Below are 27,873 nucleotides of genomic sequence, written 5' to 3' on the forward strand. Positions count from 1 at the left end.
AGCTAAAGCTACCTGGATGATTTTGGAAAGGCTCTATGAAGAAAATAGCATTTCATCTGTGTCTTGAAGAATGAGTGGGTCTTCATTATGCAGGGAAAAAAGAAAAGAACATTCCAGGTAGAGAGTAAAAAAATAAGTAAAGACACAGAAGGAATGGCAATCACTTTGGTTTGACTATAAATGGGAACATACTGGAAAGTGAGGGGCAGAGGTGGCCCTAAAGATTGTTCTCTGGGTTGAAGATAGAGTCCACTCTTCCGGGTGACTTTGTCAGTACAGTGGGTTCCCCTCGAGACTAGCAGTATCACACTTAGGTTTGTTCCCTCACGATAAGACACCAACCCTCCATGATACCTACCCTCTTCTTTTTGTCCCCAGCAAACACTCCACATTGCCAAGAAGCACTCCAGTTGAGAATTGGATTGATGACCCCAGTGAATAGCACACAGCCCTGGCCAGTTCCCATAGGCTGCAGGCTGCCCACTCCTGGTTCCAATACAGTTCTCTCAGGGAGTGCTTCCCAGCCCCCACGCTTGCTGTATCTCACCTTCATCTCCAGGGCCTCTGGCACCTTCTTGCCTTCCCAAGCCCAACTCCGCTTGGTGAAGTAGTTGACAGTGGCAAATTCGATCAGCGCAGAAAATACAAAGGCATAACAGACGGCTATGAACCAATCCATGGCCGTCGCGTATGCCACTTTAGGTAAGGAGTTTCTGGCACTGATACTCAAGGTGGTCATGGTGAGAACTGTGGTGACACCTAGGGAGAGGGAAGATGAGAACCAGTTCCACTGGGAGACATTTAGAGCATATTTGATGAGATCGCCAACTTTCTACCAGATACCCCACTCAAAAGGGCCCCTTTAAAGGGAAAAACAGAGAATGTCAAAGTTCTACCTAGTAACCACCCCATCCCATTTCACAGGAATAGGAATCTCCAGTACAGCACTTCTAAAAGTTGTCCTCTAGCCTCTGCTTAAACATTTTCACTGACGAGTAGGTGACCCATTTCATTGTAAGAGAGCTTTTTAATTAGAAATACCTACCTTATGAGCTGAAACCCACTTTCCTGTACCTCTTAGCCCATTGACTGATCTCAGAGTTCTGTCTCTGGCAATGCAGGGGGAAAAAAGCCTGCTCCCTCCTCTCCAGGATAGGCCTTCAGAGAGTTGGAGAGGGTGGCCATGGTTCCTCATGAATCTGTTCATCTCCAGAATGAACATGGTCCGTTCCTTCTCTTGTTTCTCCTCCTTTCCCATTCTGGTAGTTAGTTCTCTTTGAACAGCCCAGAACTGAGCCCAAGACTCAGGACATAGTCTGAGCTCAGTAGGATTTTCACTTCCCTTATTGTGGACACTGTTCTCCTAAAAATGCAACAAACTATTGTAGAAAATGGTTCTTATCTGCATCACACTCTAGGTCCTATTGAGCTTTGTGGACAACGAAAGCTGTTCCAGAATCTATTTCTTGTGAGTTTTTGCCAAACCAGAGCTTGCTTTTAGATCAACTGATTCTTTTTCTTGGTAGTATTATTAACCTAAATTTAACACTTACCTTTATTCACTTTTAAATTCTATTAAAATTTTTTTACTAATCTTTTCATATTCTAGATATACATATGAGCTATACAGTGTTGTGGTTAACAATATGAGCTGTAGAGTCAGACTGAAATAGACTGCAATTCCGGCAATCCCGCTTACTAGTAACATGACCCTGAACATGGGGCTTTACCCCCAGTAAGTCTCAGCTTTATCACGTGTAAAATGTGTGTGTTGATACCAGACTCAGAGATTTGTTGGGGGAGCCCACGAGATGATGTGTATAAAGCCCATAGCACACTATCGGGGAGTACTCACTCACTAAATAGTAGCTTCCATAAGTAACATTACTCTTATTTTTACTGTTATTATAGCAACAGTATTGTCATAATTATATAATTAATTATATTAGTATAATTATAATCACATTTTAAACAGTTTTATAATAACAATTTTCTAACTGTTAGCAATAATATTCTAGTCCCGAATACTTACAGAGAAGTTACAAGTCCTGAGTTTGCCACTTACTTGCTCTGTATCTTGGGCAATTGCCTTAGTCTCTCTGTGCCATCATTCTCCCCAGCTATGAATATTCCCTGCAGTCTCTATCCCTCAGAGTTTTGATGAGGCAGTTGTGCCCACAGTCATCCAGACTTGAAGGGGGAATAGTCAGAACCTCTTTCGGAGTTTTGGCATGCTCAAGAGGATGGGGCATGTGAGCCTTATGAGCCGGGTCAAACAGGGCATGGAAGAAAGTCCTAATGGGGTGGGAGATGTTGCATAGAAGAGCAAGCAGATAAAGCCTATTAACTATTAACTCTACCCAGAGAGTCAGCCATGTGTGGTGCAGTCTCTGGGGCTTCCTCATATCTTGCTTCCTTGAGTACCTTACTTACATATTTGCTATATAAATGAAAACACAGACTGGAAAAGACTTAGTACAGTTTAAACAGAGAGACCCTTAAAGGAGTACCTTTGCACAAACTAGGCAGAGAGTCGTCAAGGCTAATTAGCAAAAACACATTTTAAGCTCTGTCAGGAATCAGCCACATAGCTAGTACCTATGAACAAACTGTCTGAATTTGTAGCCTGCTAAGCTCTGAGAATGGACCCCGGGCTCAGTAACCCTCTGCCCACACCGAGCAAGGAGTAATTCATGGGAGAAACAAGTTACGTCATTTACGGTTATCAGCAAATGCAGTCGTCCACCCTGGCACATTCACAGCAGTGTGCCAGTGCATGGACGGAGAGGACTGCACTGCAACACAAGTGTTTCTGTGCCATAGCTCAGTAGAGATTTTTAGAGCTCTAGCCTCTAGGGCTTAATTAGCACTGTCATGTTGTGAAGAGTTCTTAGCTAGTCAGAGCTGGTAAGACCCTCAATCAAGCATTTGGTACACTTCATGGATGGACAAAGAGGTTGGGGATTTTAAAAGAGATCCAGGCCCGCCATCCAGTGCTTCTCTTTCAAGACTCTTCTAGAAAGTTTTTTGTGAATGCCCTGCTTCACTTCCTTTAAGCACTTCTAAAAGTCTTAAAAGTATACTTCTTTGATTATACATGTCTGCCCCACTAAACCAGGAGTTGCTTGAGAGCAGGGACCATGGGTAATTCGTCTCTATCTGTTCAACTCCAAACACAATACCTGGCAGAGTAGGCCCCTAGTGCCTCTGTGATGAGTGGAACTGCTCTGCTCAGCCTACAGCCCATGGCATTGTACCACATTTGCTCCCGTCAGAGTGAATAATATTCTTTTCTTGTAGTAACAATATTGTTATTATTATCAATAATATAGGTCTTGTTCTCTTCTTTTCTCCAACATTAACAACTGTCTATTCTGTGCCTTATAGTTAGGTCCTAAGGATACAAAAATTAAAACATTTCAGACCACAGCATTCAAAATGAGCACTCACTCTCCCCAGGAGACAATCAGAATTAATCATCCTTCATATACCTGTTGAGCTGAGACACCACCACAAGGGCAAGGCTTTTCGTTAATGCATTGTAAGTCAGCTTGAATCCTGTTTGACAAAGTACATTACTGAATATGACCCAGTCCCTCATTCCTTCTTAACAACCTCTTTCTCCCAAACTCTTCTAACTTTCCAACTCTGCTGCTCTATGATCACCTATATTCTCCACCTCTTCTCTGAATGCACATTCCTCTTTTGGTCCTAACTGAAACCTGACTCTCCTATTGAGTATACTGTTTCGGTTCTCAAGAGGTGGTTTATCATTCAGAATCAAGAGCTCAAGAGGTAGGAGTCCACATTCTCCTTGATCTTTAGTACTCCTTAGACCATTACACTATCATAGTCTTGTGGTAACCTGTGCTCCTGTGAGATTTCTACCATCTGGTGATATCCCTCTGTGCCCTTTCTCATAGGTATCATCTACAGAATACGTTTATCACCTCAAAGGTTCCTTTGTAGCCACTTCATCCCCTCTTTGGCCCCAGGTAACCACTGCTCTGCGTTCTTTCTGTCTGGATTAGATTTTTCCACCTAGAGTTGCATATAAATATCATACAGTATGTACTCATTTTGTGTCTAACTGCCTTCACTCAGCATAGTATTCTTTAGGTTCCTTCACGTTGCTGCATCTATCTTTAGTTCATTCCTGTTAATTTCAGGGTAGTGTTCCATTGTATTGATAGAACATAATTTGTTTATCCATTCCCCTACTAATGGACATCTGGACTGCTTCCAATGTTCAACTATTATGAATAAAGCTGCTAGGAAGATTTACACACAAGTCTGTGTGTTGGAACACGCTTTCATTTCTCTTGGTAAATACCTAGGGATGGAACTGCATGATTATATGGCAAGCACGTGTTTAACTTTATATGAGACTGCCAAGTGGTTGTGTAAAGTGGTTGTACCATTTAACATTCCCATCAGATGTATGAGAGCTTCAGTCAGCATGCATCTTTGACTTATGAAAATTAAATATTAAGTGACATTTTTACACGTTTCCCTGACAATGAAACCATCTATCCCCATCTCAACTTATATACATTACATTATGGTCTAGTCTTATATTCTAAATATATTGTACACCCAATAAGCCACTGTTATTGTTTTATACATTCAACAGTCATTCATTTATATTTATTACTCTCATTCTTTTTAAATGCATCTTAAACATTCCTTCTGGGACAATTTTTCTTTGGCTTGAAGAACTCCCTTTAGTGAGGGTTTGATGATAATGAATTTTTAGTGTTTTTTTTTTTGTTGGTCTGAAAATGTTTTTATTGTTTCTGTTGAAGTCAACTGATAGTCTATTGATAATGACTTTAAAGGCAATGTACTTTTTTTTCCAGGCTACTTTTAAGATTTTTCTCTTTGTTTTTTGTTTTCAAAAGTCTCACTCTAATGTGTCTCTGTTTGTATGTCTTTTAATTTATCCTCCTTGAGTTCATAGGCCTTCTTGTAATTGTGCCTATTTGTCCTTCATCAGGTTTGGACAGTGTTCAGCCATTATCTCTTCAAAAATTTCTTCTGGACCATTCTCTCCCTCCCCTCCTTCTAGGATTCCAATTCCCTCTGTTAGACCTTCCCAATAAATCGTATGTTGTTTCTCTCTCTTAATGCATTTTATACATTTTTGTCTTTCTGGGCCTCATTCTAGATATTTTCTTCCAGTTCATGAATTTTCCCTTCTCCCTTCAACTGTATCTATACCAGTGAGTTTTTATCTATGTATTCCAATTTTAGAATTTCCAATGTGCTTGCTCTTTCATGCATGCTCTCTCTGTCTCTCTCTCCCCACACACTGGTCATATGATGGAATTCTTATGTTTCTTTCAACTACTTAAACATATTCATCATAGCAATTTGAAAGTTTGATTTTTCAGTCAGTCCACCACCCCCAGAAGAAAGTACTGCTTTGATCTCTAACACCATAGCTTAGTTTTGCCTGTTTTGGAATTTTATATAAATAAAATCAAATATTATGTACTATTTTGTGTCTGGCTTCTTAGCTCGACACAATTTTCGAGATTCATCCAAATCGTTATGTGAATCAATATTGTTAATCCACTGTACGCATATGCAGCAGTGTATTCACCCCTTCACTTGTTGATGGACACTGGATGTTTTCCAGTTTTGGGATTTCATGAATAAAGCTGTTATGAACATTCTTGTATAAGCCTTTTATGGATATATATTTTCATTTCACTTGGGTATATACCTAGGAGTAAAATACCTAGATTTTAGGGTAAATGTATTTTAAACTTTATAAGAAGTAGCCAAACTGTTTTCCCAAGTGGTTGTACCATTTTACATCCTCACCAGCAGAGTATGAGAGCGCCAATTGCTCCTCAACCTCACAAATATTTGGAATTGCCAGTCTTTTTAATTTTAGCCATTCTGGTGTTTATAAAGTAATGTCTCCGTGTGGTTCTAATTTGCATTTCCCTGATATAAAATGATGTTAAATGTCTTTCCATGAGCTTATGGGCATTTATATATATTCTTGGTAAAATGCTCATTTTTTTTCAGTTTTTTAAATTGGATTCTTTATATTTTTGGAATATATGTTTTATCAGATCTGTACATTTATAAAATATATTCTCTCAGTCTATGGCTTGCCTTTTCATTTTCTTAATGCTATCCTCTGATGAGTGGAAATTTTCAATTTTGATGAGGTCCAATTTATTCTTTTTTCTTCACTGTTATTACTTTTTCTGTGCACTAAGGAATTTCTTCCTTCCAAATTTGCAAAGATATTGTCTTATATTTAGTTCTAAGAGCATTACATTTTTAGCTTTTATATTTAAGACCATGATTAACCTCAAATTAATTCTCTTCAATGCCATCTCTGTCATAAATCAAGTTTTTATATATGTGGGTCTATTTTTACTCTCTCTATAGTGTTTCATTTATTTATTTTTCTTCTCCTTGTGCCAAGAACACACATCTTTACTATAGCTTTTTAATTATTTTTGACATCTTACGAGGCTAGTCTCTCCATTTTGTTCTTTAGGAGGATATTGGCTTTTCTTGGCTGTTGGGTCACACAAAAATTTTGCAATCACTTTTTAAATTAATGTTTCATCTTGGAGGTTCTCACATCAATGCAGTTAGCGTAAATATGAACTTTAAACTCATGTGAGGCCAAGTTTGAATTAAAAATAAATTCTTAAGGAATCCTATATTTTACACAAAGCCCAGGCCAAAACAACATGCTTCCTTGTTGTCTCCCTGCACCGATTCCCACATTTTTCTAGCACTCTTTTGCATTGAGGGCATAACCCTTTGACGGTATTGGATTTATGGGATGAATGCTTATATTAGTTTCCTATGGCCACAAATTTAGTGGCTTACAACAACACAAATACATTCTCTTACAGTTCTGGAGGCCAGAATCTCTGATGTCAGTTTTATGGGGCTAAAGTCGAGGTGTCAGTAGGGCTTCACTCCCTCTGGAGGCTCTAGAGAGAGAAGCCATGGCCTTTCCCAGCTTCTAGAGCTGCATTCCTTGGCTTGGGGGCCCCTTCCTCCTCTTTCAGAACCAACAGCATAGCATCTTCAAATCTCTCCTGCTTTTTTCATCACACTGCCTTCTGCTCTGTAGGCAAATCTCCCTCTCCCTCACTCTTATCAGGACACTTGTGATTTCATTTAGAGCCCATCCAGATGATCCAGGATAATCTCCCCATCCCAAGATCCTTAACTTAGTTCACATCTGCAGAGTCCCTTTTGGCATATAAGGTAACACTCTCAGGTTCCAGGGATTAGGACACGGATGTCTTTGGGGGCCAGTATTCAGCCTTGCACAATCCTAGTTCCACCCCTTAACTTTACTCAGGCTCAAAGCCTTTCTGTGTAACCTGAAAACTCACTCTCATTTACCCAGACTAGGAGTCCATCCACCCATCTTCCGCTACAACAGTGTCAGCTCACGTGATTAACACTCCAGCTTTCACTTCCTTCTTCCATTTGGGCCCCTGAGTATTTCCTTTAAGTTTTTTATATTTCCAAAAATGGGTATCTTTAACTTACTCCTATATAGATTCTGCTCCCTCCAATTCACCAGAGCTGTTCTTTTCAAGATCACTAACAACCAAGCATATCACCATACCCAACAGACAGTTTCTGTCTGCATCTTACCTAGGCACACAGCAGAACTCACTCCAGAGGATTACCCTCTGCTTCTTGAAACACTCTCCTCTCTTGACTTCCATGATATTACACCCTTCTAGTTTTAGCTTTGTTTCCACTTTACAGATTACTCTTTCTCTTTCGCCACTGCTGTCTCCTCCTCCACCTGACCTGAAATGCTGCTTCTTTTTGAAGCATCATTTACTATTTAACTACACAGTGTAGCTTCAGGATATTTGAAAGAATCATTGGCCTTCTATGTGGGTACTCAGCATATGCCTCACAGCCACCACTGCCATGGAGGCAGTTTAAGTTAATTAATATTTATCTCCTAAAAAGTCTTACAGTGGGAAAAACAGGCAGAAAATGTTTTATATGCTTTAAGTCTCCCAGGGAAAAGTGCTAATGATATGCAAATCCCTTCCTAGAGATCAGTAAATTCGTATTGAGGAAAATTTCTGATCATTGAAAAACCCTTTGAACTTTGTGTAGCTTTTACTGAATGTCAGATAATTCATACTTCCAAAAAGGCTAGAGGAGAAGCAGCAAAGTCAGATGCTCAGACAAAAAAATGGGTTGTAAAAAAGCCCCAATCCACTTCTCTGTCGTCACCTTAGTTTCTCACCCTTCACTTCTCCAGCTCTGCCCACTAATTCCCTCTCTTTTTCACTGAAGACTCACTTCCTCCCCAGCTCCTGGAGCAAGCCTGACTGAGACAGGAAGCATCTCAGTCACCTTACTGTTCCAACCCTCTTCTTTTCCCCACTTCCTTTTAAGAATTCACTTCTCTGAAACACCAGGATCCGATGACCCAGTCACTAATGCTGGGCTCAGGCATTGCCACTATCTCCAATAATGGTTCTTCTACCCGCCTCGACTGACTGCCCATCATAAGACTTCGCAAATGTTTTCCCCACCATTCTCCATAAAACAACACTCACCAAAGACCGTGCGGGCAGGGACAGACTCTCTGTTGAGCCAGAAAGACACTTGTGACAGAATGACAGTCATGATACATGGCAAGTAGGTCTGGATCACAAAGTAGCCAATTTTTCGCTTGAGATGGAAGTGGGTTGTCATGACGACATATTCTCCTGGAGAGAGAGTTAAAATTAGGCAGTATGTAGCCAAATAACCATCTTCAATCAAGGTGGGCCCCAATTCAGTTCACAAACTCCTTTTATATTGAAAACAAGACATCCCAGCACCTCCCAAGTCCATGTAACCAAATCTTTTTAATGATCATGAAGTACCTGTAGTTCGTATTTTTGTGTGTGTGAAAATATATGCTAACAGTGTACCAACACAGCTTGCTCAGAGCAATTTTGATATGTTCATTCAAATTAATATCCTCATTTAAATAATAATAAGAAATAATCTCTTCTACAGGATTTGCTATGTGACAGGCACTCTTCTAGCACTTTAACATTCTTAAAATGTTTAATCTTTACAACAACCCGATGACGTCAGGACTATTGTTATCTTCATTTTATAGGTCGATAACGCTGAGGCAAAGAGAGATTGAGCAGCCTGCACAAGGTTACCCAGCTAGTAAGTAGAGGAGCCTGAATTCAAGCCCAGATGGGTTGGCTCCACAGCTGATGCTTTCTAACCACTGTCCTCTGCTGTTCGAATGGACTTAGTGGGTTAGAACCCAAAGTTCACAGAGCGGAGTGTGTGCTGGCCTCCATCCCCCGACTCCAAAATAAGAGTCAACACTGATTGAGTTCTTACTATGTGCCAAACAACTTTGAGGGTTTTAAGAGTATTAACTTTACACCCTCCCACCAACCCTATAAGGTGGGTACTAATTATTACCCATGTTGTTAAAGCCAATAGTTAATTATCAGTCCTACTGGATTTGTCAATGCATTTTACCCAGTTAAGCACTCCATCCTCTTGGAATGACTCTCTTCATGGAACTTCTAGGCCATGCTCCTCCTCTGGTTTCCCTCCTACCTCATTACCTCTCTAGTCTCCTTTCCTGGGTCCTTTAAATGTCTAAACATTCAAGGATGTCGGAACTCAGTGTTTGTACTCTCTTCTGTCTCACTCCCTTGGCATTCTCATCCAGCCTCTGTCTTTAAAGAAAAGCGCAGACTCTGATAACTCCTCAACATATATCTTTTGCCTGGGCTTCCTACTTGTTATGCCTTGAATTGTGTCTCCTGGAAAGATATGGTGAAGTCCTAACCCTGAGTGCCTCAGAATGTGACCTTTAGAAACAGGGTTGTTGCAGATGTAATTAGTTAAGATGAGGCCATACTAGGGTAGGATGAGCCCTGATCTACTATGACTGATGCTCTTATAAAAAGAAGATAGACACACACAGGGAGATGTGTGATGCTATGCAGTGATGGAAGCAGAAATTGGAGTGATACATCCACAAACCGGGAAATGCCAAGGGTTGCCAGTAGCCATCAGAAGCTAGGAGAGAAAGGCAAAAAAACAGATTCTCTTTTACATCCTCCAGAAGGAACCAACCCTGCCAACACCTTGGTTTCAGACTTCTGGCCTCCAGAACTTGGAGATAATAAATTTCTGTTGTTTTAAGCTTCCTAGTCTGTGGCATTTTGATAAGGCGGACCTAGGATTCCCTATACTACTCTAGACCTATATATTCAATTACCTATTAGACATCATACTTGGGGATCTAATAGGCATCTCGACCTAAAACGTCCAAGTCTTAGCTTTTACTCTCCCCATCTCCTCCTCCCTCCAAACTGGCTCCTCTAATAGATTTCCCCATTTCAGTAAATGGTAGCTCTCAGGAGCACAGGCCAAAATCAAATTCTTCAAAATCCTAGCATCATCATTGACTTCTCTCTCTCCCTGCCTCCCTCATGCATGCCTCTATGTGCATACATACACAAACACACACACACACACGCACACAATCAATCAGCAAACCTTCACAATTCTTTCTTTAAAATATATCCATAATTGGACCTCTTCTCCCCACCTCCACTGCTGCCACTCTGATCTAAGCCACCATCATTTCTGATCTAGAGTACTGTAATAGCTTTCTAACTAGTCTTGCTTCTGTACTTATCCCCTTCAATGCCCTCTTAGCACAGCTGCCAAAGTGATCCTATTAAAACAAGTCAGATTCGGTCTCTCTTTTGCTCAAGACTCTCCAATGGTTTCCCATCTCTCAGAGTAAAAGCCAAAATCCCAAAAACAGTCCCCAAAGACCCATGCGATCTGATTGCTCTACTACCTTTCCTGTCAGAGCTTCTTATTTTTCACCCGTCTCTCCACCCACATTTCATTTTGGCAGGTCTCCCAAATGAGGCAATTTCCCACTTTCGTACCCCACCCACTCCCTGTACCTAAGCCGAGAAAGCAGCATCTGGTCATCCAAAGCTCAATACACAATCCATATTATGTGTGTATTCACAGTCTAGCTTGTTTATGTGAACATGAAAAATACAAGGGGGCTTATTTTTAATTTAGCAAAGAAGTCTCATACAAAATTATGAAATATGCTTTTTATTATAACTTTGGAGTTTCTCTCTTTTCTTTCTCTCTGCTTCTTTTTCAACCCTTTTATTTCTGTTTTTGTTCCCCACCCGCTCCTACTCTCTCTCCCTCTCTCCTTTCTGTGTCCATTTCTACTCCTTTCTCTCTCTGTCCTTCCCTTCGCTCTCTCTCTCCACTGAGAAGGCATTGAGGATTTATTTTTGACAAGAGATGGACTTTGAGTAGCTTGGGCAATTTTCCCCCTTCCCCATCTTAGTTTCATATCCCTAACATCTTGTCTATTAATCTTATATCTGATCGTGTAAATATTTAATATATAAAACATATAATAAATATTCATAAATTATTTATATTCTGTAGATCTGAAAGGCAAAGCAAGTGGACTTTTCAAAAGCTTATTAAATTAGCCATTTGTTTTAAATAACTGAATATATTTTCTTCAATTCTATCCTTTTCTATCCTCCTTTCCTTCAATTTCTGTCTTGCTGTCTCTCTTCCAAAGAACAAAGAGAAGAAGAATAGGATGTCCCTGGCTCTAGTACTCCGTCTCAAAAGTACGGAGTAACAACTATCCACAGACAAAAATGCCCTTGTGAAAATCCCGGAACCAAAGTGTAAAGGCTGAAACACCCTCTTGGAACGCAAGGACCAAGAGAAGACGCGTTTAACAAGGGTAAGAGAAATGGTTTCACTTTGCTGCTTTCTTCCCTCCCCCTCGCCAGTTCGGTGCAGTACCTGGATGGTCCCTCTGGGTCTATGGTTTCTCTAGTGGGAAAAGGAGAGCCTAAGGCAGATATCCAGCTTCCCCAGCATTGGGGGCATTTCCCTGGAGGCTCACTTCTGTCTTGCCTCATGAGGGACACTTGGGGAATTGGCAGGGCTATTCCAGGTGGGGTGAGCTAGGACCAAAGAAGGGGGTGGAACTTACAGCTACTAGTGCGCAGATCCTCACGGCGGTACCAGGTTATCGCCAGCAACCCCGCTTGATCGGAGAGTCCAGCCAGCTGCCTGGCCTTCCCTGCACAGGAAACCCAACCTCTGAGAGCAGCCTGTAGCTCTGGCAGATGAGTCCCAGCAGAGGCCCCGCCCAACAGCAGAGCTCAGCCAACAGCAGAACGCCAGCAGAGGCCTCACTGAAAGGCGGTTGGCCAGTCAAAAAGGTCACACCCCCTAATGCTGTGGTACTCCCGCTCACCAAAACTGCAACTGACAAGGGTCAAAACCGGCTGCTGGCGCTGCCAGAGGGTCTCCGAGTCCTTTGCCCACCAAAATGGCGACCACAGGGGGTCAAAACTGGCTGGCTTCAGTGCCCTGGCCTACCAAAACCACCCACCACAGAGGATCAAAACCCACTAGCCCCAAACAATAGAGCATGCCAGCTAGTTTCGGTGGGGGTGACAAATAGCTGCAAGCTGCTAGTCCCACATCCAGCAGAGGCCCCCTGTGGCCGTGCTGAACAATGCAACAGGGACCGCTGAATCGTGAAAAAACAGAAAATCTGAACAGATCAATATTGTGTTAGGAGATATAGTCAGTAATTAAACACTTCCAACAAACACCTCCGGGACAAAATGGATTCACGGGTGAAATCTACCAAACATTTAAAGAAGAATGAATGCTAATCCTCCTAAACTTTTCCAAAAAACTGAAGAGGAGGGAACCCTCCAAACTCATTTTACAAGGCCAGTATTACCCTCATACCGAAACCAGAGAAGGATGTTAGAAGAAAATTACAGGCCAATATTCCTGATGAACATAGATGCAAAAATTATCAACAAATACTATGAAACCAAAGTCAGCAGCACTATAAAAGGATCATTCCCCATGATCAGGCGGAATTCCTGATCATTCCTGGAATGCAATGATAGTTCAACATATGCAAATCGATAAATGTGATAACCACGTTAATTGAATAAAGGATAAAAATCACTGATCATCTCGTTAGATATGGGAAAAGCATTCGATAAAATTCAACATCCTTCTATGATAAAGACTGTCAAGAAATTAGGTATAGAAGGAATGTACCTCAAGTAACAAAAGCAACATATGACAAGCCCACAGCTAACATCATACTAGCGTGTAAAGCTAAAAGCTTTTCCTGTAACATCAGAAACAAGAGAGCTATGTCCACCTCACCACTTCTATTCAATTTAGTACTGGAAGTCCTAGGCAGAGTAATTAGGCAAGAAAAAGATATAATAAATATCCAAATTGGAAACGAAGAAATATAAAAGTCTATGTTTGCAGATGATATAATGCAGAAGATAATATATAATCTTAGATAACCCTAAAGTGTCCACGAAAATAAGAAGTTACAATAAATGAATTCAGTAAGGTTGCAGGATACAGAAACCGCACATAGAGAAGCATATCCAGAATTCAGGAAAGAATGCTCATAATCTATAGTCACATGACAACAATATACATATATATAAGGTAATAATATTTATATGGTTCCTAAATCAAAGGGTATACAGCAAAAAGTCTTCTTTCTATAGTTGCCCCCAAACCACGCATCTTATTTCTCCTTCCTTTCACTACAATGAAGAGATTGTTGTGTATCTTTCTAGAAGTATCATCCCTATACAATACACATCTCTGCACCATTTGGTGTTCTGTGCTTTGCTCTTATCCCTTAACAATATATGCTGCAGATATTCCCACTGAACAGTACGCAAATAACTTTCTCATCTCTTTCCTTCTAATACCTGGAGACTACGGAATGGTGTGAATGAACCTTAATATATTGTCACCTATTTACTCACGTACATTTTATCAATGTACATTGTTTTCAAAACTAATATGCAGCGGCCCCAGGAATTCTCTACCTCCCGCCAGTCGGGTGGACAATCTAGGGGCCAGGGGGACGCCCTGGGCCTCTAGGGGCCCGGCGTGCCGCGCTGCGTTGTGCCGCGCTGCATTGTGCCGCGCTGCGGTCTGTTGCTGCACCCCGGCACATATGGCCTCCTCCAGGAGCCTCCGTCCTCTTTGCCCACAAGCTTAGGGTGGGAGGGAGAGCAAGCGGTGCATTTCGTGTCTGATCTCAGACAGGAGGTGGCAGCAGGACGCATGCAGAAGCCCCCCCCCCCCCCACACCACACCCGCCCCCGCCCGGGAGCGGGAGGCCGGCCTCCACTCAAAAGCGCAAGGGGCGCACTAGAGCCAGAAGGATGTGCTTTGCACACGCGGGTGCTGAAGTCCCCACTCCCTCCCCCTGCTTGGGGAGAGCAGAACTCTGGCCAGGTGAGGAGGATTTCCCCCCAGCACCCCCAGCCTGGCTGACCACAGCCTCAGCCCTGCCCTTCGATGGGGCTCGGGGATGTGGGTTGCCAGCAGGACACCAAGGCTGGCGCCCAGTCCAGGGGCCAGGACGCGCAAGCCTGGTAGCAGGTCTGCAATGCACAGGTAGCAGTATACTGTCGTCTCCACTTCATCGGGAGCAAAGCAAACCCTCCCGAGCCCGGGAGGCCAGGCGACTATCGCCCCAGGCCACACTTCCAACACCTCCAGAGGGTGGTGGGTGCAGCTGGAATGTGAGCCTTGGCTGTGCAGCAGCCATGCTGACCCCACACACAATGCTATGGAGTGCTCTTCCGAGCAAACAGCCAGGGACCAGGTGGCCTAGGCACAGCAACCAGCAGCACCTGTATGCTTCCTCCAAAGCTGGGCTGTTGGCCCCACCTGCTGTACGGAGGGGACTCCTGGACTCCGGCCAGCCATACACAGTGCCTGCCTGGCTGCTACAGGTCCAGCCACTACTGGCTCCAAGCACCCGACCCCAGAATCCCCTTCAAGGAGGCAGCCCACACTCCTGCAGCCCCAGACTCTATAGCCTCCACCTCTTACTGTGAACTTGCGGCTTTTCCAACAGATCTTGTTCTCAAATATCTCTGGCCTCTTGACACCTCAGTATTTCCTTTCTCGAGAGTAGCCTTTCCCCATACCAAATTCCAAATCTCTAAATCTTGTTATTCTTTAAGTCTATTTCAAATGCTGCTTTTTTTAAGGTACCCTCTCCTGGTCCTGGGGTGGAGGGAAAATAGGGCACGGGCAAGGTGACATACTGCCACATCACAAGGAGAGGGAAGAGCAGTGTCCAGATAATGAAATAAAAAGACAAGAGTATCCTACTTCATTTTTAATTGTGGGTTCAGAGATCTTCCACAGAGATAAGTGTTGAAAGTTCCCATCGTTTCAAGGCAAAAAGTATTGTAAGATATGTGGGCCTCAAGATTTACTCCACTTTGCCTAATACCCTAAGATTAGTCGGGATTCAGGGCGCCTCCTGCCTCAAGCCCCTGCAACTGGTCAGCTTCCGGACAGATAGGACTTAAGCCTATAGAACAAGTCTCTGAGTTCCATTTATCAATGTCCAAGAATTAGCCATTGAGAGGAGCTGGCAAGATTTGCCCGACAGACTTGTTTCTGAGATGGGTGATTCACTAAGAAAATAATTCCATGGGTTATCCCTGGACCTCCTGGCTGTGCACCTGGCCTCTCCTGGGGCAATTAACCTGCCACCTCAGCAATGGCAGAGTTAAGCAGATGTCTTCATGAGACCTTTGGAATCAAATTGCAGCTCTCCCACCATCATGGCTTCCCTCTGCCTTCTCTTCTACTACAGCCCAGCCCTAATGCCCTTGACCTTCTCCCCCACTCCCCAAGAGACAGCAGGGCATTGTGATTAAAAACATGGGCTTGGGAGCCAATCCCCCCGGGTTCAGATCTTAGCTCTGACATTATATAACTGGAACATGGGGCACATTACTGAACATCTCTATGCCTTAGTTTCCTTATGATACTAGTACCTCTGTCACAAGATTGTTCTGAGGATCACATAAGTTTCTGTAAGTACTTGGAACAGTGACTGAAATGTGGTACAGGTTACAAAAACTGCTTGTTAAATAAAATAAATAAATACCTGTACTAGACCGGATTATCTCTGTCCCAACAACATGGCCCAGCAGGTCATACTGATTCAGGCGAGAGCCATCCTGTGCCACTTCCACGGATTTGTTCTTTCCAAGAGTCCAAGAATAAACTACTTCAGCTGTTGTGTAGGCATCTAGGGCAGAAAATGGTCAAGAAGGAGAAGCTGAAGGGAAAGGAAAATGATTATCCTTGACATTCAACTTGCATGATACTGAAATACAACTTCCATCCCCAAACAATTCTGGGTATGTCTGTCTTCAATTGAAGTACGTTTATCCATCCATCTAATAAACACTCATTGACTAAATACTATGGTTTACGCTGGATATACAGAAATGAACCCAAAGTGCTCTCTTCCTTCAATGACTCACAGTCTTCTAGATGTCCAATAAATGGTCAAGCTTTTCCTCCTCTTGGAGGGTAGACAATAGGGGCAAGGGAAGAATGGCTACAATATTATCTAGTGCAAATGTTACAAATTCAAATGCCTACAAGAGCTAGAGAGATATCTTAAATGAGTAAATCAGGCTAGCTGTAAAAAAAATAAACTGCCAGAAATGTAATAAAATTTTCTTTAATTGATGGGGTGAGCATATGAGATAAGATTTTAAAAAATCATATTGGGAATATTTTAAATTAAAAAAATTAAAATTAAAAATGGCAATAATTAATGATTAGAATTTCCTTCTGCCACTTTGATTTGCAAACCAGAAACCTGCCACCTTTTCTTCTGCACAAGGGTGTTAATGTTAGGTCTTGTGTTTGGAATTAGAATGAACAGAATTTAGTACAGATTAGTTTTAACACGGGTTGTGGGTAAGGGAAGTGGTGAGGGAATGAGGAGTAAGGTTACTTCATTTTAGTGTCTTAAAGGAAGAGAGTTGTTTTCTTTCCAGACATGGATCGACTCTTTGCACAGTGGGTTTTATATCTGGAGTGAGCACCTTGCCCTCACTCAGGCACCTAGGCTCACAAAGGGAAGCTGACCAGCATACTGTTCACCCATTTCATCCAAGGTTTGAGCTGTCTGTTGTTCAAGTCAGTGGTGGGGTCTCCAGCTCATGGTGGCAGCTACCGTGTCCATTATGTGCTCTATTTAATCCTTTTGCCACAAAGCGAATACTTCCTAGTATATCTACCAAAGAACAAACATAAATTCTGTGTCCCTACAAAACATTGCCATGTTGGATATACATTTCGTAACAGTCTGACATTAACACTTACTTACATGTAAACTGTGATCTTCTTAGGACTTTTTTCAGTATACCTAAGTAAACCATTTCCTGATTTGCTTGGAATGGTCAATATGCCAAAAAGGTCTTCATTCACATCAAAATTCTCATTGAAATCATGAAAAGATATGCATAACTCTATGGTATTTTCTGTATCTGTGCTCTCCAGAGCTACAAAAGAAAATGCCACAAGAAATCTAACTTTTCCACATACTATGCCCTATATATAGTCTCAGCCATTTCTGCAACACACTGAAAAATACTTGTAGTTCAATATATAATTTCTGCTGCAATTAATAGACATTTTAATAAATTTGGCATTTATAGAATATTTTCATACCTGGGAAGTTTTGTTGCTTAACGCATAACTACATTTCCCAGCAACACTTAGTGTAGGCCTTCAAACACAAAATCTGTTGAACTTTCAGTTTGTTTTTTGAAGTTAACTAAGATTTTCATTGTACATCCTTTTTATATATCAATTACATTTCTTTATAATGGATTGCATAATGTTGATATCTGAAGTTTTATTTTTCAACAAAGGCATACTTTGTATGCATAGTAAAGATGTAGAAATATTCTTCATCTCTATACGGAACTGCAAACTCTCCCATCTTTTTTGAAACACAGTCCTCTCAGTCTGTCCTTTAGTTTTAAAAATTTTGATAGCTATGGGTACAAGAACTATGTCACTTTCTTCTTGACTCTACTGGGAGCTCTTAATTTGACAATATGTAAAACAAAAGTGCAAGTGAGTTGATCAGTGGCAACTGACACTGGACCCTGTTTTCAGGAAGAGAGCAGAAAGTGATGGAGACTTGGAGGAATGGGCAAGCTGTGCCCCTCTACAAGGGGCAGCCTCTACTCCGCCCCAGCTGATTGTGGCCAGGTGGGAATTTGAACCCAATGCTGTCAGATCTTCTGATTTCATAAAAAATAAACAAATTTGAAATTTTATATGACAGCTCCTAAATTTCGAATCTTGGCAAATAATTTAAAAAGTTGTAAACTGTATGGATCAAACAAAGCACATCTGCAAACCACTACTCTTAAGCAGAGAGTCACGTGTATATGTCTTATTATCTTTGCTGTTCAGGTGGTTGTCACTCCCTCTGTTTAAAGGACAATGCAATGTTCTCAGTACACCCAAGAGTTTGACAATGTAAAAACTAGAACATGTCTGCTCGTGAAAGGGTTTGGGATGGAAGAGTTTCCACCTCTAAGAAAAAAGGAATTTCTTGCTGGATCTCTTAACTTAAGCTGAGGACCTTGAGCATGCAATCTTGAATATTAGCCCTAAATTCCTAGCATGTTCTAGCACAAATGTGACAACAAGTTGTGCAGCTACCAGTACCTTAGACACTTCACTGGGCCCAGAGTGGCAACTTGCTTTATGCAAAAAGCAATGGTTTCATTTCTTTGACAATAATTTATGGGAAAAGAGAGATTTATGGAGGAAAAAATATTCTCATATGATGGAAGTCAAAGCAGGAAAGGCATAAACTAATAAAGGAAGAGAAGGAAGATGGAGAAATAAATTTGAAAAACGAATTGAAAACTACTTGATTGTCTTCTCACAGCCTTACCCTGTACTGGTAAACAAAGCTTAATAAAGCACAGTAACTGCCATCAGGGTGCCGACAATCTACTGGAGCAGACCGAGGGTGCACAATAGTTATAGTACAAGCCTGAACGTGAAAAGTATGCACACCAGTGGAACAAAAATACATGTTAAGTGAAACCAGAGCGGGGCACTGTTGCTTCTGCCCAGGGTGGAGTGTTAGAGGACTCATAAAGTTGACGGTACTCACAAGTTGAGGCCACTTTAGTAGGTAAAAGAAGGACATTCCTAGCAAAGAACAACACAGCAAAGGCAAAAAACATGCAAGAGCATGGAGTGTTAAAGCAATTAATGATATCCCTGGACTTACAGGCTAGAGAGAAGCTGAGGTAATATAAAAACCCTAATTACCCAAACTAAGAAATAAGGGGTTTAGTTCATAGGTTATAAGTTGTTGTGGATGTGCCTAAGTAGAGAGCTGACATGACCAGATGTATGCTTTGGAAGGATTGTAGTAGCTGCAGTATAGATGACCGGCTGGGAAGAGTGAAACTGAAGCCAAGACAGCACTTAAAAGGCCGTTACAGTATCTGGTGTGAGTGAGCCTTAGGCTTTAATGTATGGTAGTAGACAGTGGACTGAAAATAAATTTTAGAGGTAGAACATTTTATAACTGGTGGTTTTCATGATGGCTAAGAAAGGAAAGGAAGAAGTTAAAGGAAGGATTCTAGATGACTCTGAGATTGTAGCTTTTGTAAGTACGTGGATAATGATGGAATTCATTCATCCAGTGGAGAACAGAACTCTTCCCCTTTAGGCCTTTGCCTCATTCTCTCCTTCCTCCACACCCCTTGGATTCCTTTAACCCCTCAGCTTCCCTCCCAGAGTGTCCTACTCCTCAGTTCCAATCATTCTATTTTCATGGAGGAGTTGGTGAGGGCGATACTGTAGAAAGGATATCTACCAGGCGATTAGAACTACTGCACTTGCACAATGGCCCTGTCACATATATTATATGGGCTATGATGCCACAAGCATCTCCTTGCCTTTAGCTGCTTTGCTAAATGCTTCCTGCTGTTACTCAAGCCGTGGTATGTGTCAGGCCCCAGGAAAATGGGAAGTTAAAAACAATCTTGCTACAATAGTACCGATGAGAAAACATTCCCTCTGAACTCATAGTGTCAGAGACTCATTGCTTGATTGATTGAGTCAGTTACTCATTCAACTAATATTAAGACATTATATTAGGTAGTTAAGGTACAGAGGTCTTAAGACATTTGAGATCTCATCCCTTCATTGAGCTTATAGTCTAGTGGAAAAGGACAGACAATAAATAAGTAAACAATAAAATAATATCAGATGGTGATAAATGCTATGAAAAAAATAGAGTTTATGAGGTGGGGAGGGGTTTCATTAGGTACAGTAATCAGAGAAGATCTCTTTGAGGGAGTGGCTTTTAAGCTGAAACATGAAAAATGAGAAAGAGCCAGAGCTTGATGGAGAATATTTCAGGTCAAATAAAACACCAAGTGGAAAGCCTTCTAAGTGGGAAAGATCCTGCAGTGTTCTAGGAACTGGCAGAAGGCCAAAGCAAAGGAGGGAGAGATATGAGATGAGGTTGAAGAGGTAAATAACAACCAGAATACAGGATCTAAACCAGGACAGGGAACGTAAAAGAAGGTTTTAGAGAAAAAATAGTCAGTTTGGTTTGGGCATATTCAGTATAAATCCAAGGGTTCTGATGAACCTAACAACTATAGCCTAGGGTTTGTATACATACGAAACCAAATGGAAACAGACATTGTATAGGTTTATGACTAAAACAAATACTTACACTTCTCAGGACCTTAAATTATCCAAAGTGACGGAACAAGTTATAACCTCTAGTTACTGGCAAATCAGGACAAATTTTGGATTTCTAGCATGGGGTATATGTATGTGTTTCTGCATCTATTGAGATGATCATGTGATTTTTGTTCCTTAGTCTATTAATATGATGTATTACATTGATTTTTGGATGTTAAGGTCAACTTTATATTTCTGGGGTAAATCCCACTTAAAGATAGTGTATTTTTCCTTTTATAAGTTGCTTAATTCAGGTTGCTAGTATTTTCTTGAAGATTTTTGCATCTATATTCATAAGGAATATTTGCCTGTGGTTTTCTTTTCTTTTCATCTTTGGTTTTGGTATCAGACTAACACTGACCTGATTGAATGAGCTAAGAAATGTTATCTCTTCTATATTTTGCAAAGCTGAAGTAATTGATCACTTTATATGTCTGTGTGTGTGATCAGGAAACCCTGTTTTATAAAGTGCCTGTTCAACACTTTGGCCTTTGTTTCTATTTAAGTTTCTAACTACTCCTTAGAGATTTGTATGGGGATCTTAATAATTACGGAGTTGAGTCATTTGTCATGTACATCCAATACAAATATTTTCTCCCTCCCTGTGGCTTGCCATTTCACCATTGTCTTTTAATAAAGAGAATTTCTTAATTTTTAATATATTCCAAGTCATCCTGTTTTACCGTTGTGGCTAAGCAGTAGTCTATGTTCTATTTAAGTAATCCCTACCTCTTCCACGATCACGAATGTATTCTCTTATGTTTTCTTGTAAAAGCGTAATTGTTTTACCTTTCACCCTTTGACATTTATATCTGTAACCCATCTGGAATTTATTTTTGAGTATGATGAGAGATAAAAGTCAAGATCTCTCTCTCCCTTTCTCTCTCTCTGTTTTTAGACTTTCTGTTATGTCTATCTTTGCAACAGTAATACCTATAGCTTTAAAATAAACCTATAGCTTTAAAACTTTAAAGTAGGTCTTGATATCTGGTATTGGAATTGATTTGATTGTAAGTTCTCCAGCTATATTATTCTTCTTCAAGATTGTGTTAGCTATTTTTGGCAATTTTATATTTCTATATAAACTTTAGAATCAGTGTTGTTTTTCTTTGTATTTATCCTGCTTAGTGTTTACCAACTTCTTGAATCTTTGCATTGATAAGGCTCATCAGTTTTAAAAGTGATTGGCCTGTAGCTACTTAATTATTGCTTTTGCTCCTTTTTCTTCCTGTTTTTCTTCTGCAAAATTACACAATACAATTTATTTTACTGTGTCACACATGTTTCTTACTCTTTTCTGTATTTTTGTTTCTCTATACTTCAGGTTTCCTATTTTCTATTTACCTATTTTCACGTTCTCTAATCCTATCTTCTGCTTGTTAAATGCATTCAGTGAATTCTGAATTTTGGATATGTACGTTCCCTTAAGTAATTTCCAATTTGTCCTTCTTTATAGATTCCAATTTTCTGTTGAAATTCCCTACCTTTTATATATTTTATTCACCTTTACTTCTTTTTTTGTTGAACATATTAACCAATGTTTTTGAAAGTCTTTATCTACAAACTCTGTTATCTGGATCACCTGTAGATCTGTTTCCACATTCTGTTTTTTTTTTGTTTTTAAATCTTAGTTTTAGGTCATATGGTCCTGCCTATTGGTATGCCTAATGATTTTTTATTGAATACCAGACATCATGTAATAAAACTGTAGAGTTTTCAGACGATGTTAACTTCCACCAGAGAAACTTTATTCTTTTCTTTGCTAGGCAGATAGTGTGGGAGAATTATCACCTTAATGCCATAAGGGACTGAGCTGGGTTGTAGTTTTGGTTAAACCTGGTCTGTCTCTGCTGTTCCCTTGTAACTAGAACATAGCTTCTCTAGGGTTTTAAACAGATAGCCTGGCATGTCTTCTTTTTGATAGCATTGGGAGACTGAAGGAAAGCCAGCTCTACTTTTGAAAGGTTTTCATATTAACTTTTAGACTTATGATTTGTGCAAATTCAAAATTCAGCAACTGTCTTGAAAGGGGTATCAGTTAAGTGTTTGAAACCTTCTAGATCTCTACTTTTATCACTTGATCTCTATGTGACCATCAAAACTATTGCTTTTTTTCTATCCTCCAGTGGCAGCCCTACACCTGGGGCAGAACTTAAATCCCAAGCTGCAATTCAAGGCCAGAATTGACAAGTTCCACCAGGAATGAAGAAGCTGCAGGTGACAAATTCGTCCAAGAGAGGTAACCCTTTCTCCAGAATTTCAGTCTCTACAATCCTTGTTGCTTCTACAGTTCTAGGTTTTCTAATTTTTCATGAGGGGAGCACTTTTCACCCACAAACAACTCTGTCCTACCGGGAGTGAAAGGAATAGCCATCTAATTTGATAGTAAATCCAGTAGGACAAAAATCTACAAGTCACCCTTGAGTTCTTTTTCTAATATTATACATGTAATTTATTGCAAGATCCTTTTGGATCACCCTTCACAATACATCCAGAATCAAGCTACTTCTCACCACTTTTACCAACATCACTCTGATCGGAACCGTTATCATCTCTCATCTGAAATAGAGCAATACCCTCTCAACTGGACTCCCTGCTTCTATCCTTCCCATACTTACAGTTTTAAAAGAGTGTCCATAATGATTCTTTTAAGATGTAAGATAATGTAATTATTCTGTTCCCAAACTGGAATCACTCCCCATTTTCCCTCAGAATAAAATTCAAAGCCCTTTAATGTCCTACAAGACTCTAGATTACCTGGCTCCCTCTTTGATCTCATCCTCTCGCAGTGCTTTCCCCCTCACTCCCTCTGTCTAGTCATACTGGCCACTTTGATGTTCCTTGAACAAGTCAGACACTTTTCTCACTCAGGATCTTGTCCCTTCCTGTTCCCTCTACCCGGAGCATGATTTTGTCAGATATCTGCACTGTTAACCCTTGTATGTCCTTAAAATTTCTGCTCAAATGTCACTTTTTCAAAGAGGCCTATGCTGATCACCCTATTTTAAATTTCAGTGGCAACACCTATCCTCCACGTAGACGTGACTGACCCCCCTTATTCTGCGGTACTTTTATGTATTCCCATGGTGCTTCTCACTTTATAACATACTTTATACTTTACTTTTTAATCCATTGTTTCTTTTATCTTTCACCATCACTCTCTCCTCTATAATATCAATTCCATAAGTGCAAGGTCTTTGTTTTATTTATGGATGCATTCCAAGCTCCTAGAATACAGCCTGTCACATAAGAGACAATCTGTAATTATTTGGTAATGATTGAAAAAATACATAACATGTAGTTATTTGTGTCTTTTCTTTTGTGAAGAAGATTGGCCTTGAGCAAACATCTGTTGCCAATCTTCCACTTTTTACTTGAGGAATATTATCACTGAGCTAACATCTGTGCCAAACTTCCTCTATTTTATGTGAGATGCCACCACAACGTGGCTTGATGAGTGGTGCTAGGTCCACACCCGTGATCCAAACCTGCAAACCCCTGGGCCACTGAAGCAGAGCATGCAAACTTAACCACTATGCCACTAGGCTGGCCCCTATTTGTGTCTTTTTAAATGCACTTTCTACTTCAAAATACAGAGCTAAATCTAATTTAGGGATGATTGCCACAGACCTTGAGATATTGCTCTGATACCTCCCTATAGGAAATTTACTCTGAAATTCTTAGAGTCAGAAACTCACCCAAATTCTGTTCTATTTTGATTTTTCTAATTCATTTGAAAATGGGCTATGTATCTACTCATTTTGTCAGATTTACAGCTACTGGAAAAGGCAATACTCTCTAAAAATGAGAAAATCTCCAGAGTCTCTTCTTGTCCACCATTTACTGTAGAGAATTGGATGGAAGTATATGAGGATGCAGGTGGAATAGGCATTTCAAAAATATAAACACATTCTATTTGAGGGATTTTGTCCTTAGGAAGCTGCTGCTGAATATCAGCTCTCTCCTGCTCTGTCTTCTGGACAATTTAGGAAACAGATGTTAATGTTTCAGTCTAATGACAGAGAAATGAGTCTGAAATGGTAAAATAAGGTTTGCTGTCTAGAAAGAAAACTCTATGAAAGGCTGTCTCCTGCTCCTGATCAGTTAGTACTACTCAACCCCACTCCCTTCCCCACTCCCATAGCAGCCTGGATTAAATGCCTTGGCTTTAGAAATGGCTTTAGAAACTACTAGAGGACAGAATAGGAAATATTCAGTTTCTTTTAGAAGAAGACCAGGCAAGCAGAAAAGTGAGAAAATACATACAGCTTCCAAACTTCAGTGGGCAGGCATGCACATCCATAGGAAAATCTTCCAAATGCATGGGGCACTCAGCATGAATTGTTAACCTAAAAGAAAGGAGAACAGAAAATGAAATTAAGCTAAAGTGAATCCTGTTAAACATGGAACTGAGTTCCCATTCACCAGCAATGGCATGCTCCTAAGTACAGTGTGATTTCGTTTGTCTAGGTTCATAGGAACACAAGGAATGAATTACATGAACTAGATAGGCTCTCAAAGCAGCATTCAGTGTTCAGATTTTTAGATCAGATCTAAATCCCATCTTACCACCTTTAGAAAATCAAATGTAACTTATCTGACCTAGCTGAGCTCCCTTAGCCACCCTCCCACTGAAGCCTAAAAACCCCAGGTCCTGACTCATTCACTCTTTTTTTTTTTTATTGATGTTATGATAGATTACAACCTTGTGAGATTTCAGTTGTACATTATTGTTAGTCATGTTGTGGGTACACCTATTCCCCCTTTGTGCCCTCCCCCACCCCCCCTTTTCCCTGGTAACCACCGATCAGATCTCCTTGTCAATACACTAACTTCCACCTATGAGTGGAGTCATATAGAGTTCGTCTTTCTCTGACTGGCTTATTTTGCTTAACATAATACCCTCGAGGTCCATCCACGTTTCTGCGAATGGGCCAATTTTGTCTTTTTTTATGGCTGAGTAGTATTCCATTGTGTATATATACCATATCTTCTTTATCCAATCATCAGTTTCTGGGCATGTAGGTTGGTTCCACATCTTGGCTATTGTAAATAATGCTGCGATGAACAAAGGGGTGCAAGGGACTCTTGGGATTTCTGATTTCAGGTTCTTAGGATAGATACCCAGTAATGGGATGGCTGGGTCATAGGGTATTTCTATTTTTAACTTTTTGCGAAATCTCCATACTGTTTTCTATAGTGGCTGTACCAGTTTGCATTCCCACCAACAGTGTATGAGGGTTCCTTTTTCTCCACAACCTCTCCAACATTTGTCGCTCTTGGTTTTGGATGTTTTTGCCAATCTAACGGGTGTAAGGTGATATCTTAGTGTAGTTTTGATTTGCATTTCCCTGATGATTAGCGATGATGAACATCTTTTCATGTGTCTATTGGCCATATTTATATCTCCTTTTGAGAAATGTCTGTTCATCTGACTCATTCACTCTTAATAGCAGTTTAATTATTTCTGAAATAATTCTCCTCAGCAGGCTATCATGTGAGTTAACCAATTTAAAGATTGCACTGGAGAGGAGAGATTTATAGAAAGAAAATTTTTACCCTGATAATGAACAAGCACAAAAGACGGTTCTGCTGCTCACAGCATCTGCTATAGCTTTGAAGGAGATGGCTCTTGGAGAACACATCCACACATATACACTCATATACGCCCACACACGGCAGCTGGCCAGAAAATAAAAATACAGAGCCAGCCCTGATGGCCTATTGTTTAAAGTTTGGCATGCTCCACTTTGGCGGTCCAGGTTCAGTTCCCAGGTGCAGAACCACACCACTCATCTGTCAGTAGCCATGCTGTGGTGGCGACTCATATGGAAGAACTAGAAGGACTTACAAGTAGAATATACAACTATGTACTGGGGCTTTGGGGAGGGAAAAAAAGAAAAAAACAAGAGATAGGAAGATTGGCAATAGCTGTTAGCTCAGGGCAAATCTTTCCCAGCCAAAAACAAAAAGAAAATACAAAGGTAGTTGAGGACATCAGTAACCTCAGAGGTCAAGTCTGAAGAGCTCATGCTGTCTTCACAGGGACAGCATATAGGAGAGACTGTGTGTGGATTCCTCAATGGAAATCTGGATGGGGTTATTATTTGCCATGCCCACATACTCATTACCCTGCATTAGTCTGTCTAAATAATCTATTCTAAGATTACTGCTTCTATTTATTTTGAGTTTTTTGAGCCTCAGCTGTCCTTGGCCTAGATAATAGCCTCCTATGTAGAAATGGAACCCACACAGCAAAAATTCAGTGTTCTTTGGAGCCTAGCTCTGATGAACTATTTCTAGCTAACCTGTATACCTCTGGTTATATTGGATTCAATCCCTGCCATCCTCTTGGAGTTCTAGGTGGCCAACTGGCCGGCATCTCCCATCCTGGCTAATTGTTAAACCTGATGAATATGTTATGCCTCACAAATGATCAGAGCAGTAATACTAGATATTGCTCAAAGCACACTGACTAATGCAAACATACTCAGGTGTGTATTAGCAAGAACCCTAGGCTGGAAGGTGGACACCAAGTATATGCCCTTCAGCAAATAATTACCCATCTCTTATTTGCAGTTTCCCCATTTAAATAGTAAGAGGCTGGAACTAGAGGTCAGGTGTTCTTGCAGTTCTAACTAATCCCTTGGATATTTACAAAATTTCCCATGATTTTTGGACAAAAGCTCAATTCTCAAGTCAGCCTGCAATACACCACCAATCTATGCTTTATTCTTAAGGCAGAAAGAGGAATTCAAGACTCAAAGAATCTGACACAAGAGAAATGTAATTCACTAAGTAACTGTTCCTTGTGTCGGATACTTAAAGAATTCCATGAGGGCTTAATAAATAAAATTGTGTTTCTTCTCTCCATTTATATTAGTATTTACAAGATATTGCTTCTTATGAGTAATGCCAAGGGGAAATTACTTTATGTCTACCCAGCAGTCCTGGGGACATGGCAAATAAGACCACAACAAATGGATTATCAAAGCAAGACACAAAAGGTACTGATTTCTGATTAGGAGCAGAACTGATTCATAATAACTTTCCTGTCTTCCTTCCCATCAACTTCTTGCCCATCTCACCTAAGCACAGAGCAGAGAGGAGGAAGCAGATGTTGGTGGGGGCAGAGTACTTCACAAGCGAAATTATCCTGTACTCTTTTCATTGGTTCTT

General features: G+C 40.7%; 1 protein-coding gene across 2 annotated transcripts in view; it reads right to left on the reverse strand.

The window, feature by feature from the left end:
• The window catches only part of GABRA3 (gamma-aminobutyric acid type A receptor subunit alpha3), a 208,790-nt gene that overhangs the window by 15,474 nt on the left and 165,443 nt on the right, over positions 1-27,873 (reverse strand). For both annotated transcript variants that reach the window (XM_070502259.1, XM_070502258.1), the window contains exons 6-9: positions 24,961-25,043; positions 16,046-16,189; positions 8,583-8,735; positions 548-759 (exon numbers count right to left, since the gene is read on the reverse strand). In XM_070502259.1, the coding sequence (XP_070358360.1) occupies positions 548-759; positions 8,583-8,735; positions 16,046-16,189; positions 24,961-25,043 (592 nt within the window). The remainder of the gene's footprint in view (positions 1-547; positions 760-8,582; positions 8,736-16,045; positions 16,190-24,960; positions 25,044-27,873) is intronic.

Source organism: Equus asinus, chromosome X (assembly GCF_041296235.1).
Source record: "Equus asinus isolate D_3611 breed Donkey chromosome X, EquAss-T2T_v2, whole genome shotgun sequence".
Classification (NCBI taxonomy): Eukaryota; Metazoa; Chordata; class Mammalia; order Perissodactyla; family Equidae; genus Equus; species Equus asinus.